The sequence below is a fragment of the Sturnus vulgaris genome, chromosome 5 (genome assembly GCF_052056855.1).
Source record: "Sturnus vulgaris isolate bStuVul1 chromosome 5, bStuVul1.hap1, whole genome shotgun sequence".
In the NCBI taxonomy this organism is placed as follows: domain Eukaryota; kingdom Metazoa; phylum Chordata; class Aves; order Passeriformes; family Sturnidae; genus Sturnus; species Sturnus vulgaris.
Genome location: NC_142247.1, coordinates 74,202,744 through 74,217,238, shown reverse-complemented (window position 1 = coordinate 74,217,238; position 14,495 = coordinate 74,202,744). Strand labels below are relative to the sequence as shown.

The window sequence follows — 14,495 nt, the reverse complement described above, 5'->3', positions numbered from 1 at the left end:
GCCCGGCTGGGTCCGGACATTGTCCCCGCCCGTGCCCTCGCAGGCTCCTGGTGCCACTGGATCCCGCCCGCCCTCGGTCCCGCCGCACAGGTAGGACAGGTGGGGACACCCCAAAAAGCTCCGGCACGCTCCGGAGGCCGCGCTCCCCGTCCGGAGCGCCCCGACCCTCAGCCGGTGCCCTCGGGGGTGACCCGGAGCACCGCAGCGGTGACACCGCGCTCTCTGGTGCCACACAGCCCCTCCCGGACACCCCCGCGGGCTCGGCGCAGCCCCTCCACGGCCTGGCCACCCCCCCGCGACCCCCGGCCCCGCTGCACCTCTGCGCCTCCGGCCCCTGCGCCTGGGACGACGCTGTCTGCGGTACGAGGGGCACGGGCAGGGTGGGAGCTGCGGGACCCCCGGGCTCCTGGGGGTGGGGGTCCCCTGGGTGTCCGCTGGCAGGGCCCGGCGGGCCGGGGGCGGTGCCTGAGCCCCGTGCCCATCCCGCAGGTCTGGCTCCCGGCGGCAGCTCCGCTCCAGCGCCCTGGCAGCCCCTGGAGAGCCCCCCCTTCGCCCTGCTGCCCCCCGGGCTCACCCCACTGCCAGCCTGGGGCCTGGAGCCCCGCTGAGCCCCCGGTGCCACCGCCCTGTGCCCGCCCCCACGGCCCGGGGTACCCTCGTTCCTGGCAGGATGGGGGGCTCCGACACCCCCTGAGCCGGGAATTGCGGATATCCATGAAGGGTTGTGGATATCCATGAAGGGCGGCCCTCGGGGGCAGCCGGGCCAGCCCGCGGCAGATCCCCGAACCACGTCCACACAGCAGAATTCAGGATCCCGGTGGATCGCGGGATCCAGGACCCCTGACTCGTTCCGGGCGCGCCCACGCTCCAGAACCTTCTCCAGAGCCAGGAGAGCTCCTGGAGCAGCGATCCCGCTGGAACAGAGGGAATGTCCCGGATCCAGGGATCCCAAACGCGCTCCCGGCTGAGGGGGGTCCCGGCAGCTCCGAGGCAGCAGCGGTGACACCGGGGACAGCCCTGGGTGGCCGCAGCAGCTCAGGGTGGCACCTCCGGCACCTGCGCGTCCCTCGGGGCTCCGGGACTCGCAGCTCGGGCCGTTCCATCCCCGCGCCGCTCCCATGGCAAATTAAAGCGCTTTTCCCACTCGGCCCCGACTCCGCCCTTGTCTCGTCCCGAACCGGGCCAGCCCCGCTCGTTCTCCCTCCCGGTGCCGGTGCCGGCCCGGCCCCCCCGCCCTGCCCGGGAACGGCGCTGACACCGCGGTTCTGGGCAGCACGAGCAGCGTTATTTCAACAACAAACGGGACTGCAGCGAGGGGCGGGCGGGGGGCGGCAGGGACGGAGCAGCCCCGGGCTGCGGCTGCCTCGGGCCCCGCGTGGCGATCCCAGCCGGGAACGGGCCGGGACCGCAGCCAGAACCGGCTCTGCTCGGGCTCCGGGTCAGCCCAGCTGCTCCCGCAGGAACTGCAAGAAATCCCTGAGCAGTTTACAGAAATTCAGCAGGCTCTGGTACGGCACCGAGATGCGCATGAGCCTGTCCGGGTTCCGTTCTGGTTCCGGTTCCGGTGCTGACACCGGCTCCTCCTCGGGCACAGGGGCAGTGTCTGGCTCTGGCGTCAGCTCTGGCACTTGCGTCGGCTCTGGCTCTGGCACTCTCACTGTCGTCGGCTCTGGCACTCTCACTGTCGTCGGCTCTGGCACTGTCGTCGGCTCTGGTTCTGGCACTGCCACTGTTGCCAGCTCTGGTTCTGGCACTGCCACTGTTGCCAGCTCTGGCTCGGGCACTCTCACTGTCGTCGGCTCTGGCACTGGCACTGTCGCTGTCGTCGGCTCTGGTTCTGGCTCTGGCTCTGGCTCTGCCATCGGGGTCTCTGCAGAAGTCAAGGTGACCTCTGGCTTAGGAGTCGGGGCGCAGTTCGGCTCTGGTGCTGATCCGGTTATGTCTGCTGGGCTCAGGCCCGTCTGGAGCAGGATCCAGTTGTAGAAGTGTTGAGTGGAGGTGTAGATCCCGGGGTGCCTGGCTCTGTCACAGCCTCTTCCCCAGCTGTTCATGCCCACGAGCCAGAAGTAGTCAGCTGTGTTGTCCTTGCAGACGAGGGGACTCCCGCTGTCCCCCTGTCCAGGAAAGAGGGCTCAGTGGCTGTGGGGAGCTGCTGCCAGCCCCGGGCTGGCTCCTCTCTCCCAGCCCCAGGGCTGGCTCCTCTCACCCAGCCCAGGGCTGGCTCCTCTCTCTCAGCCCAGGGCTGGCTCCTCTCTCCCAGCCCAGGGCTGGCTCCTCTCTCTCAGCCCAGGGCTGGCTCCTCTCTCCCAGCCCCAGGGCTGGCTCCTCTCTCCCAGCCCCAGGGCTGGCTCCTCTCTCCCAGCCCCAGGGCTGGCTCCTCTCTCCCAGCCCAGGGCTGGCTCCTCTCACCCAGCCCAGGGCTGGCTCCTCTCACCCAGGTTCTGCTCAGGGTCTGGAGCCTCCAGCCCTTGGCTGGGAGCACTCGGGGGCTCCCCCGTCTCTCCCATGGGTCCCAGACGTACAGAGGACAGATGTTGTGGGGTCACAGCCACCCTTTGAGTCTGCTGGGGGCACTGCATGGGCTTTGTGGGCAGGGCCAGGCCTTGGGGACAAGGGGACATAGGACAGGGACCTGTGGGTGGGGAAGGGAGGGGTGGACACGGGACAGGCTGGGCCATGTTTGGGGGCTCCTACCTGGCAGGTGTCGATGCCACCGTGTGGGTACCCAGCACACAGGTTGTCAGCATGAACAGCCCCTGCATACCAGCGGCTGCTGTTGCAGAGCTCCGTGTCCATGAGGTGGACCTTGGCCTCCTGCAGCACCAAGCCTGATCCCAGAACCATTGGAATGAGCTCCCAACAGCTCGGTACCCATCCCCACCCCTTCCCCGGGGCTGGCACTGCCCCTTCCCCACGGAGCAATATTATCCAGCTGTGTCCCTGCTGTTGGCTCTGGGGAAGCGGCCAGACCCATCTCCCCAGAGGCTTCCCGGGGCCAGCAGGAACTGTTTGGGTATGAAGGGACCTCACAGCTCATCCCATTCCATGCCCCGTCTTGGCGGGGACTTGGCGGACTTCCCCCAGCCCGGGCTGCTCCGAGCTGGGCTGTGCTGACATCCAGAGCTGGGCTCTGTCTGTGCCCAGCCCGTGTCCCCGGGGTGCCCAGCCCGTGTCCCCGGGGTGCCCAGCCCGTGTCCCCAGGGTGCCCAGCCCATGTCCCCGGGGTGCCCAGCCCATGTCCCCAGGGTGCCCAGCTCCCGTCAGAGCACACATCCTGTTCAGAACTCACCTCTGGCAAAGTTCCAGCCGGCGATGTAGCAGGATTTCAGCTCTGAGACCCTGAGCGAGGCATCGGGCACACAGCCCAGCTGGATGTAGTCGCTGCACTCCACGGGCTGGTCCAGCTCCAGCAGGGCGATGTCGTTCCTGGCTGTGGCAGGCACGTAGTGCTGGTGCACCAGGAGCCTCTGGATGTGTCTGACCGCGGCCTCGGGGCCCGGCTGGGTCAGATCTGTGGCCCCAATCACAACCTCCCAGGTGGAGTTGGCCCTGGGGAGCAGATGGAGAGAGGGGTGACAGGGAGCAGAGCCACGGGCTGCTGCAGCCCAGCAATTCCCAGACAGGGAAGACGCACGGGGTGCTGTGACCTGGGCACCTGCCCGTGCTCTGGGGACATCTCTGTCCCTGCTGTCTCTTACCCAGCCCTGGCGAAGCAGTGTGCGACCGTGAGGACCCACTGGGGGCTGAGGAGGACACCCGTGCACATGTGCCACGTGCCGTTCTCCCACGTGGCCTGGATGCTGACAATGCCGGGCCAGGCCCCTGACTGGGCACTGGTGCCACCCACAGCATGGGACATGTCCTCGGCAGAAGCCACGGAGCTGTGGTCAGAAGCCAAGGGCAGGAGCCCGCAGGTCCCTCTGGAAGCAAAAAAAAGCCATCACTGCTCGGGGACAGCAGGGGCAGAGAATCCCAAGGGGAATCTGTCCCCCCAGTTCTGCCAGGGAACCCCCTGAGTGTCCCCTGAGCCCTCTCCCAGAGCCTGGGGCCACTGACCTGCAGGTGTCCCAGGTGGCCCCCACGGGCCAGGCCAGGGCCAGCAGCACGAGCAGCCACAGCAAAGCCATCGGTGCCAGCGCAGGTGGCAGAGGCAGAACCGAGGTGTCACCTCTGGTGCCCACGGTCCTAGAAGCGCCCGTGGTGCCACCAGGCCGGGCTGATGTCACAGAGGGGCCGGTTCCATGTGGGGGCAGCGCCCCAGCCCTGGGGACACAGCAGCAGCACCTGGAGCTGCTCCAGGGCTGGAGCCCCTCAGTTCCCAGGGATCCAGGCTGGGAGAGCTGGGGGTGCTCACCTGGACAGGACAAAGCTCCAGGGAGAGCTCAGAGCCCCTGGCAGGGCCTGCAGGGGCTCCAGGAGAGCTGCACAGGGACTGGGGACAAGGAGGGACAGCACACAGGGAATGGCTCCCACTGCCAGAGGGCAGGGCTGGCTGGGATCTGGGGAATTGGGAATTGCTGGCTGGGCTGGAATTGCCAGAGCAGCTGTGGCTGCCCCTGGATCCCTGGCAGTGCCCAAGGCCAGGCTGGACATTGGGGCTGGAGCAGCTGGGACAGTGGGAGGTGTCCCTGCCCAAGGAAGAATTCAATCACCAGTAAAAGACAGAATGCTAATTAATGATATTTTATGTAATTCACAACCAATGAACATTCGTTTGTCGGCTCAGAATGTACAAACAGGTGACAAAGTTTTGTCCCGGGGGCTCTGTGGAGGCCGGAATTCTGTTGGCCACAGCCGCGGCCAAGGACAGAGCGGTGCCGGAGAAACGGGGAGGCACGGGTGGACACGGCGACAGGGAGGACGCGGGGGACACGGAGGGGACACGAGGGGACACGGAGGGACGTGGGGGGACAAGAGGGGACACGAGGGAACATGGGGACGTGGGCGGAACACGGAGGGGACACGGGGGGACACGGAGCACGCCAGGTGACACATGGAGGGACACGCTGCTGTCACCGCCGTGCTGAGCCGGGACGAAGGCCCCGCCCCTCACCTTGACCACGCCCACACACAGCAACGACCACGCCCATTACGACACCACGGTCCTCTCGTGCTCAGACCACGCCCCATCAGACCACGCCCTTTCGCACACCGGGGCCACGCCCACGCCGCGCTCAGCGTCGCGCGCTGAGACCACGCCCCCTTGAGCCATAAGCCACGCCCACACGGGCGGGCAATCCCCGTTTAGCTACGCCCACACATCGCCTTATTTGAGGTGTGGCACCGCCCCGTCCGTCACGCTTTGCCCCGCCCCACCCAGCGGCTTCCGGCGGAAGTGGCGACGCGGCGGAAGCGGCCGGAGGTGAGGGGGGACCGGGGAGCAGAGAGGGACCGGAGGGCTGAGGGATTGCGGGGCCCGGGGCCTCCGGAGGGATCAGGGTGGGAATCAGGATGGTCCTGAGGGGGTGACGATGGGGGGTCCGGGGGGCCCGGGTGGCGTGTGAGGGGGTCACGGTGGCTCTGGGGGTCAGGATGGTGTCTGGGGAGTCACGGTGGGGGTCAGGGGGGTCCTGAGGAGGTGAAAATGGAGGGCCCGAGCGGATCCGGGAGGTGCCTGGGGAGTGTCCGGGGGGTCAGCATGGGGGTCTCGAGGGGGTCAGGATGGGAGTCCTGGGCAGGTTGGGATGTGGGTCCTGAGGGGTTCAGGATGGTGCTCCTGGGCAGGGGCGGTCAGGGTGATGTTTGTGATGTTTGCCGCCCATGTGGTGTCCTGGTGGGCCCAGGATGATGCTCTGCCCATCCCAAAGGTGCCTTTCCTCCTTGCCCTGCTTCCCCCCCAGATTCCCCCGCCATGGAGAAGTTCGGGATGAACTTCGGGGGCGGCCCCAGCAGGAAGGAGCTGCTGGAGACCATCGAGACGCAGAAGCAGCAGCTCCTGCGCTACCAGGCGCGGCTCAAGGACGTTGTCCATGCCTACAAGAGCCTCCTGAAGGAGAAGGAAGCGCTGGAAGCCAGCCTGAAGGTGCTCTCCGTGTCCCACGAGGGAGACCTGGCAGTGCCGCCGCCTGCAGCCGGGGACTGCCCGGATGACCGCAGCTCGGAGCACAGCGAGGACAGCGCGGGGACGGCCACCAGCGCGGACACTGCGGCCAGCCTGACCAGCGCCACCAGCGCCAAGGGGGACGAGGAGGACAAACCCGCGGCTGCCCCTCCCCAGAGAGCAGAGGAGCCGAGCGGCTCCGAGAGCGGCGAGCTCAGCGCCGGCGGCGAGCCCGAGCGGCGCCTGCTGCAGCTGAAAGCCCAGCTGGCCACGCTGACGGGCGCGCTGGCCACGGTGACGCAGGAGAAGTCGCGCATGGAGGCGTCGTACCAGGCGGAGCGGCGGCAGATGAAGCAGGAGCTGGAGGAGGCGGCGGCGCGGGCGCGGGAGGAGGCGGAGCGGCAGGAGGCCGAGCTGCGGCGGCTGCAGGAGCTGCTGGCCGAGACCCGCGCCCGCCTGGCCGCCCAGCAGCGCGAGCGCGAGCGCGAGCAGGGCGACCACGGGCTGATGCTGCGCGAGCTGCAGGAGCTGCTGCGCGCCGAGCGGGAGGCGCGCCGCGGCGCCGAGAGGCTGCTGGGCGACGGCCGCGGCGCCGAGCGCGCCCAGGGCTACGAGCAGCACGCCCGGCAGCTGAGCCACGAGCTGGAGGAGCTCCGCAGGGAGCTGCAGGGAGTGCGGGAGGAGAACGGGAAGCCGGACCCGCGGATCCAGGAGCTGCAGGAGGAGATGGCCGGTCTCAAGAACCACTTCCAGCTGCAGCTGGTGCAGGAGATGAAGAAGGTGGTTCCTGGCTGGGAATGAGGGTGGGGGTTTTGCCTGTCCCAGTCTCTCAGAGTCCAAAGCATCCTGGCTTGGATTGATGGGATGGCAGTCCTGGGGAACAGCTCTCTGTGGGATGTGTCCAGGGAGTGGCGCTGGAGTAGGACAAATTCCCCTTCCCAGTCCCTCAGAGTCCAGCAGGTTTGAAATAAATGGCACAAAGTGCTCAGAGCAGCTGCGGCTGCTCCTGGATCCCTGGCAGTGCCCAAGGCCAGGCTGGACATTGGGACAGTGGGAGGTGTCCCTGCCATGGCAGGGCTGGCACTGCAGGGGCTCTGGGCTTCCTTCCCACCAAACCATTCCAGGATTCCAAACACACAAATCCCCAAAAAGCAAGGACAGGGAGGTGTCTCAGGCAGGATTCCCGGGGTGGGGAGCGCCCGTTGTTGGTTTGGAGCAGAGCAGGGATCCTGTGTGACCCCGGGTGTGGCCCCGGGTGTGTCCCCGTGCTGCCCTAGCCCCTCTGTGTCCCTTTGCAGACAGCCCAGGCCGAGGAGCAGCTGCGGCAGCGCTCGCAGCGGGAGGAGCAGCGCGTGGCCGAGCTGGAGGCCCAGGTGGCCCAGGTGTCCGAGCTGCTGGGCACCTACGAGAAGACCAAGCAGAGGGACCAGGCCACCATCCAGAGGCTCAAGGACCGCATCGTGCAGCTGGACCTGGAGAACAAGACCTTGGCCATCGCCGCCTCCAGCCGCCCCCTGGGCGAGGTCGCCGTGGACGAGGCCACCCTGGACGTGGCCGTGCTCAAGGAGAAGATGGAGAAGCTGCGGAAGCTGCTGCAGGTGGCGGCTGGGAAGGGCCCGGAGGAGGAGCCGCGGGAGCCGGAGCTGCCCCCGGGGGACGGGAACGGGGACAAGGCCCCGGGCGGGCACTGCCAGCAGGAGCTGCGGCAGCTCAAGGAGGAGTTCGAGCGCTACAAGGTGAGGGCGCAGCAGGTGCTCAAGAGCAAGGCCAGCAAGGACGTGGGGCTGGCCAGGGAGCTGGAGGAGGCGCGGGAGCAGCTGGCGGAGCTGCGGGACAAGCACGTGCTGCTGCAGCTGGCCACGGACGACATGGAGAAGCAGCAGCGGCAGGAGCTGGAGGCCAAGAAGCAGGAGCTGCAGCAGCTGCAGCAGCTGCACCGGCAGGAGCTGGAGCGCTGCCAGCTGGAGTTCCGGGAGCGGGCGCTGCGCCTGGAGGAGGAGATGCACAAGCAGCGGGACCGGGCGCTGGCCGTGCTGGCCGAGAAGGACCGCGAGCTGGAGCAGCTCCGCGCCCTCACGCCGCCCCACGGCCACAAGAGCTGCCGGGACGGCGCCCCCGGGGACGCCCCCAGGCCGGATTCCTCGGAGATCCTCCCGCAGGAGCTGCAGCCCTGCTCCGGCTCCGAGCCCACCTTCTTCCTGTACGCGGAGCAGCTGGCGCGCAAGGAGGTGGAGATCGCGGCGCTGCGCAAGCAGCGGCACCGGCTGGAGGTGCAGCTGCACCAGCTGCAGGGCAGGGCCCTGGCCGAGGAGGACAAGCACCGCGAGGAGGTGGCGGCGCTGCGGGGCGAGATCCAGAAGAGCTGCAGGGACAAGAGCCGGGAAGGAGCCAACCTGGAGTACCTGAAGAACGTGGTGTACCGGTTCCTGACGCTGCCCGACGCGCGGGGCCGGCAGCAGACGCTCACGGCCATCCTGGCCATCCTGCACTTCAGCCCCGAGGAGAAGCTCAGCATCGCCAAGAGCTCGGCACACGGCTCCTGGTGGCCCCACGGGAAGAGATGAGGGGTGGGGTTTGTTCCCTTTTTCCATAGCAGCTCCTTCCTGAGGACTGACCAAAGCCACGTCCCGGCCAGGCCCGGAGCTCTCCAGGATTTGGGCTCCGATTGGTGTTTTTAGCACTCATTTGCAGTGGGGTTGTGCCAACTTTCCCAGCCCCAAAGCCTCTGCGGTGGGAATTTGCTCCGAGTTGGGACTTGATCTGAAAACCGTGGAATTGAAGATGCTGAGCTGTTTTAAAGGTGATTCACAAACAATCCCTACCTGTCAGGTGTGGGATCGAGTAGAATTCACTTGGATCTTCAAGCTCCAGCCAGGCTGGTGACTGGGAGATGAAAGGGAAGGTGGGAAGCACTTTAGGTGGAGCTAAAATAGCACCAGGCCCTGCAAGGCTCAGGAAGATGGGGCTCAGTGCAGGAAATCTTGGGCATTTCCCCCTCAGGTTCTTTTCCAGAGCCAAATTTAACCAGTGGATGCAACTCCAGGCTCCTCCACGGGCTCAGGCTCTCCTTCCTTCCCAGGGATCCTCTCTGGGTTATCAGGGATTCCAGGAAGGAGAAAGGATCTCCCTGTGGATGATTTCCATCCTGAGTGGGAATCTGAGCTGCCTGCTCCTGGCTGGGAGCTGGAAGCAGAGGAAAAGCTGAAATGAGTGCCCTGCTCCTGGTTTTTGAGGGTTCCAGGGAAGTTTGGTTGCTCTGTGGTGCTAATTTGGGAAGGAAGGGGCTGCTCCTTGGCTGTCCTGGTCCTGTCAGCAGCCAAATTCCCTGGATTCCGCTTTGGCCAGTGCAGCCCTTGGTGCCAATTTCTCCAAAATATCCTCAGGGAAAACGTGCCCTGGGCAGAGCGTGTTCCTGCTGGGAGGGGGACACAGCTGAGCCCTTCTGGGGCTCCATCCAGGGATGTTCCCACTGGGAACAGGATCCAGGTGCTGCCCTGATGGGGGGAACTGGATGGGAGTGGGAGAGTTCATCCCAGGAATATTTGAAACACTCCTTAAGGATGAAAGTGCTGGCTCAGCCAGGAGAGAGCCCAGTCCCTGCTCCCAGTTTGGAAATGTTGACTCAAGGGGTGCCTCAGGGATGGCTCCAGCTCTTTCCCTGGAGCCATTCCCACAACTCCAGAGGGAGGTGGAGCCTCCTCCTGCTGTGGTTTCACTGCTCAGGCTGAGGGGATTGATCCCTGTTGTCCCTCTGCTCCCGCAGGATGGAGGGGCCCGGAATGGATCCCAGGGCTGGTGGGACCAAGCTGGGAGCAGGGGGACAACGTGGGGTCACAGCTTGGAGCAGGGAATCCATGTGGGATCCAGCTGGGAGGACAGGGATCCATCCCAGTGCCCTCTGTTCCTGAAGATGAGGCAGAGGAAGGTGAGGAAGCTGCTGCGGGGCAGCATCTCCAAGAGGGCCCAGCTCTGTGTCACTGTCACCCTCCTGCAGCTCCCGGTGCCACTCCTTCCTCTGCTCCCCTCCAGCCCCTCTCCCTCCTGCTCCCTCCTTCCCTCAGACCCTCCCTCACATTCCTCCCTCCCTCCTTTCAGCCAAAATCCCTGAAATAAAGGTAAAATTCCTGTTTGAGGGGACTCTGGTGGTTCCTGGGGGCGGGCATTGCATGGGGATTTTTGCTGCGTATTGGAGCATCCTTGGGTTTAAAACCATCACAGAATTGATAAATCCCATAATTGCTTGAGGTTCCTGGGAGTGTGAGAATGGGAATGGTTCATTCCTGCACCTGCAGTCGTGGTGTGGATGCAGAGGAGTCTGGCACTGACAATCCCAGGATATTTTGGGAGGGCAGGGACCTCAGGGCCCCTGCAGTGCCAGCCCTGCCATGGCAGGGACACCTCCCACTGTCCCAATGTCCAGCCTGGCCTTGGGCACTGCCAGGGATCCAGGGGCAGCCACAGCTGCTCTGGCAATTCCAGCCCAGCCAGCAATTCCCAATTCCCCAGATCCCAGCCAGCCCTGCCCTCTGGCAGTGGGAGCCATTCCCTGTGTGCTGTCCCTCCTTGTCCCCAGTCCCTGTGCAGCTCTCCTGGAGCCCCTGCAGGCCCTGCCAGGGGCTCGGAGCTCTCCCTGGATCTTTGTTCTGTCCAGGTGAGCACCCCCAGGTCTCCCAGTCTGGATCCCTGGAGCAGCTCTGGGGTCTCCTCTGGACTCTCCAGGAGCACAAGGAGCTCCCGGCTACTCTCCTGGCGCTGTTCCCTCATTCCCAACGTGCCCAGGGGCATCCGGGCGCTCATTTGGGCTCTCCCGCGCCGGGGGCTGATCCCTCCCTGCTCCGGGGCTGGCACGGCGCCGGGTCTGCCCTGGGAAGCTCCTGCCGCCCCGACCGGGCAGGTTCCTCCAGTTGTGCCGTGGCCGTGTCCCTCAGCTGGGCGTGGAGCCCGGGCAGCAGCGGCGGCGGGAGCTGCTCGAGCTCCCGTTCCATTCCATCCATCCCGAGCAGCCATGGCCAGAGCACAGGAGCAGCCCCCGGCTCTCTCGGATATCCAGGTAAAGGAGCGCGGGACGTTCCGGAGGGCCGGGAGAGGCTCAGCCGAGCGCTGCGTTCCCATTCCAACAAATCGTGCCCGAGGGAGGATTTGGGACGCGGGGCTTGGGGCAGTGCTTTGGGGACCGCACCGAGGTGGCCACGGCCACCATCAAGGCAGGGTGACAGCCGGGCAGGAGCGGCTCTTCCCCGGCTGACTCCGGGGCCGGGACCCGCCCGGCTCCGGTTCCAGAGGCGCTGTCGGGAGCCGCTCCCAGGCGGGACGCGGCTTCTCGGCCCTCCCCAGCCCCGGGAGGAGGAAACTTAGGAGGAGATGCCAGCGAGAAAACTTGGGAGAAAGAAACAGGGAACCCCCGCTCCGTGCAGCCACCGCCGAGGGGCTGCTGAGGACCCGGCCCTGGCCCCTGCTCTGCCCCCACCCGCGACGGGAAACGCCTTTGCTGCGGTTCCTGGGCACGGCTTCGGGCAGGGATGGGCCGGGGACAGAGTCCGGCCGGGCCCAGGGTCCCACATCCCATCCCACCCCCCGTGGGGGCTCGGGGTGGCCCCGCTCCCTCCGTGCCTCCCGCAGGTCCTGGCGCTGACGGGCGTCACCCTCCCGGCCGCGCTGCTCAGGTGGGTCCTGTCCCCTGTCCCTCGCCCTGGGCTGGCACCCGGGGGTGGCAGCGGCTCTGCCGGGACATTCATCACCGGCCCCGTCCCCTCCAGCCTCCTGGGCAGCGGATCTGTCCTGGCTGTCACCTCCTGGCAGGGGCGCTGCTGCCACATCCAGGTGAGTGCCGCTGGCTCCTGACATTGTCACCGCTGCCACGTCCAGGTGAGTGCCACCAGCTTGTGGCAGTGTCAATGCTGCAACGTCCAGGTGAGTGTCACCGGCTCCCAGGGACACAGGGCTGGGTCTGGCCCCAGCTAAGCCCGAGTCAAAGCCGAGCCAACACCGGGGTTAAAGCCCCGTGCGGGGGCGGGAGGTGCAGGATGCCCAACCCGGCACTCGCCCCGGCCCCCGGGAGCCTGGAAAGGGCCGTGAGAGCTCCCGGGGGACGCGGCCGCTGCCGGGGGCTGCTGCCAGCAGAGCTAACGCGGTGCCCTGTCCCCAGCTGCGCCCCCTGTTCCTCCTGGCCCTGGCAGATTTCCTGGGTGCCACCGCGCTGCTGGGCACGGGAACCATCCCGCTGCTGCCGGCCCCGCTCTCCGTGCCCGCCTACGCCGCCTGTCCCTACGGCAGGATGCTGACCACGGTAAGGGGACACTGCTGGGGACAGCTGGGACCTGTCTGCGGCTGGAGTGTCCTGGGGACACTGTCCTGGGGTCCCCTCCTCGGGGTGGGCACCGGGACAGGCACCGGGGGCCGGCGGGTGTGGAGTACGAGGAGGGGATGGGCAGGGGGATGGGGGGTGCCGGGGGGCAGAGGGAAGGTGGACGGTGCCTGGTCCTGGACACAGCAGGATCCCCTGTCCCTGTCCCTCTGCTGTCCCCCTCTCCCAGACTTCCTACTCCGTCTCGTTCCTCATGGTCCTGGTTTACGCCTACGAGTCGCACCGCACCGTCCTCGGGGGGCGAGCCCGGCCCCCGGCAGCGCTGCAGGTCCGTGCCTGGCCCGGGCACAGCCGGGAATCGTCCTGGCCACACTCGGCCCTGTCAGGACACGGGAGCAGCGGGGCGGTCCAGGGCGGCCCCTTTTCCCGGGAATTGGGGCTCCCCTCGTCCCGGCGAGACCCCCGGCTGCGGCCGCCCCTCCATCCCCGGTTCTCCCGCAGGAGCGGAGCCGCTGCCTGGAGAGCGCCTGGCAGGGAATTCCCTACGTGCTGGCCTGGTAGGTGCCCGCTGGGAGCGGCCGGGCCGGGCCGGGGTGTCCCGGGACTCGCACGTTTCCATCCCTCGCTCCCTCCCTTCCCCAGGCTGGTGCCGGCGCTGACGCTCCTGGCTCAGCTGCTCGCCCGCGGCTCCTCCGCCACCGACATCGCTCCCCTGGTGCCCTGGCACGGCCGCGACTCCAACGCCACCTTCAGCCTTTACTGCTCCAGGTACGGCCCTAGCCCTGCCCGGGGCACCGCCGCAGCCCCCGGGGGAGGCTTTGGGACCCCCCAGCACCGCTCTGTCCTTGCAGCTGCCTCCTCCTGATCCGCCCGAACCGCGACATCTGCTCCCAGGTGGGCGCTGTTCCCCCTCCCTCGCTGCGGGGCCGGGGGGCTCCGGGGGTCGCTGGCCCGGCCCCGCTCATTGCCCGCTGCCCCGCAGTCCGGCGGGGGGAAGAACGTGGAGGAGAAAATCATCTTCCTGCTGTACGTGCTGCTGGTGCTCGGCTGCTGCTCGGTGAGGTGCGGGCTCTGCGGGAGGAGCTGGGGGTCCCGAGCCCCGCTGACCCCCCCGGGCCCCCGCAGCTCCTGTACCGGCGGCTGCGGCTCCGCTGCCGGGGGAACGCGGCGCTGCCGCTGCTCAGCCTGGACACGAACGGCGGCTTCGGGGGCAGGAGCGGCCGCAGCGTCAGCAGAGCCTCGCTGCACTTCCAGCTGGTTTTCCTGCTCTGCTGGACGCCAGGCAAGGCCGGGGGCTGTCCCAAAGCCCCAGAGCCCTGCAGGGTCACACTGGGGGTGTCCCACTGCCCCCCAGCCCTTTGAGGGCCACAGTGGGGGTGTCCCACCAAGGAATGTCCTTCTGTGTCCCACCCACAGCCTTCCTCCTCACCATCCTCTCCTTCACCAGCATCAGCCCTGCCTCGCTCTTTGTCCTCTACGTGTCCGCAGTGAGTAAATCCCCTTTTCCAGGGCTCCCAGGCTGGATTTGTCCCCATCCCACGTGGGAGCTGTGACAGCGCTTGGGGACACCCCGGGCACGGGGGGCCCGCCCTGCCCTGGGCCCAGCCTGGCTCTTCCCACTGGTTTTGGGTTGGGATCTCAGCCCTTGGCTCTTCCCGGGGGCTGGAAGTGCTTTCAGTGGCCACACCAAGAGGAAATTCCGCCGTGTCCTGTGCCAGCCGGCCTGGGCTGAGTCTGCGGGGACAGGGAGCCCTGACCCGCTGTCCCTGTGTCCCCCAGGCCCTGAGCGTGTCCCTGCAGGGCTTCCTGCACAGCCTGGTCTACGGCTGGATGAGGGACAACTTCCGTCGGGAGGTGCTGGCCCGGAGACCCTCCCTGCAGAGCCCCGGCGGGCTCAAGGCTTTCTACGACGACTCCCTGGGGGCTGTTCCCTAAAATCCCACCTCATCCATTCCCTGGGGGCTGTGCCCAAAGCCCCGTTGGGATTTGCACATTCCCAGCAGCTCAGGGAATCCTGGAATGGGTTGGGTGGGAAGGGACCCCAGAGCCCTGCAGTGCCAGCCCTGCCATGGCAGGGACACCTCCCACTGTCCCTGTGTCCCAGCAGGACCCCCTGGAGCCGTTTGGGGAGGGCACAGGTGGGGCTGGGGG

The 14,495-nt window shown here is 67.2% G+C and overlaps 3 protein-coding genes and 1 long non-coding RNA gene across 5 annotated transcripts in view; 3 read left to right on the top strand and 1 right to left on the bottom strand.

Moving 5' to 3' along the window:
- LOC148223808 (uncharacterized) overlaps positions 1–14,495 on the top strand; it is a 135,342-nt gene that overhangs the window by 120,193 nt on the left and 654 nt on the right. The gene's annotated exons all lie outside the window — the stretch shown is intronic.
- LOC106862003 (acrosin-like) lies at positions 1,440–3,903 on the bottom strand. The gene is made up of 4 exons (XM_088166041.1): positions 3,699–3,903; positions 3,290–3,549; positions 2,695–2,828; positions 1,440–2,114 (listed from the first exon to the last, which is right to left on the bottom strand). Exons 1-4 carry the CDS (start codon positions 3,857–3,859, stop codon positions 1,440–1,442), a joined length of 1,230 nt encoding a protein of 409 aa, XP_088022167.1. The 5' UTR covers positions 3,860–3,903.
- Positions 5,315–10,172, top strand: GCC1 (GRIP and coiled-coil domain containing 1). 2 transcript variants are annotated; one of them, XM_014890783.2, is made up of 3 exons: positions 5,315–5,362; positions 5,841–6,820; positions 7,339–10,172. In XM_014890783.2, the coding sequence occupies exons 2-3, from the start codon at positions 5,852–5,854 to the stop codon at positions 8,602–8,604; spliced, it is 2,235 nt and encodes a 744-aa protein (XP_014746269.1). In that variant the 5' UTR covers positions 5,315–5,362; positions 5,841–5,851; the 3' UTR covers positions 8,605–10,172. The 2 variants fall into 2 exon arrangements, 1 of the variants encoding a protein (XP_014746269.1); XR_015804126.1 differs by lacking the exon at positions 5,315–5,362 and having other exon boundaries at positions 5,462–6,820; positions 7,339–8,840; positions 9,804–10,172.
- LOC148223809 (uncharacterized) lies at positions 11,046–14,415 on the top strand. Its single transcript, XM_088166040.1, has 11 exons — positions 11,046–11,090; positions 11,660–11,860; positions 12,057–12,326; positions 12,574–12,672; positions 12,846–12,901; positions 12,987–13,112; positions 13,196–13,238; positions 13,327–13,401; positions 13,470–13,626; positions 13,761–13,831; positions 14,124–14,415. The coding sequence occupies exons 1-11, from the start codon at positions 11,046–11,048 to the stop codon at positions 14,277–14,279; spliced, it is 1,299 nt and encodes a 432-aa protein (XP_088022166.1). The 3' UTR covers positions 14,280–14,415.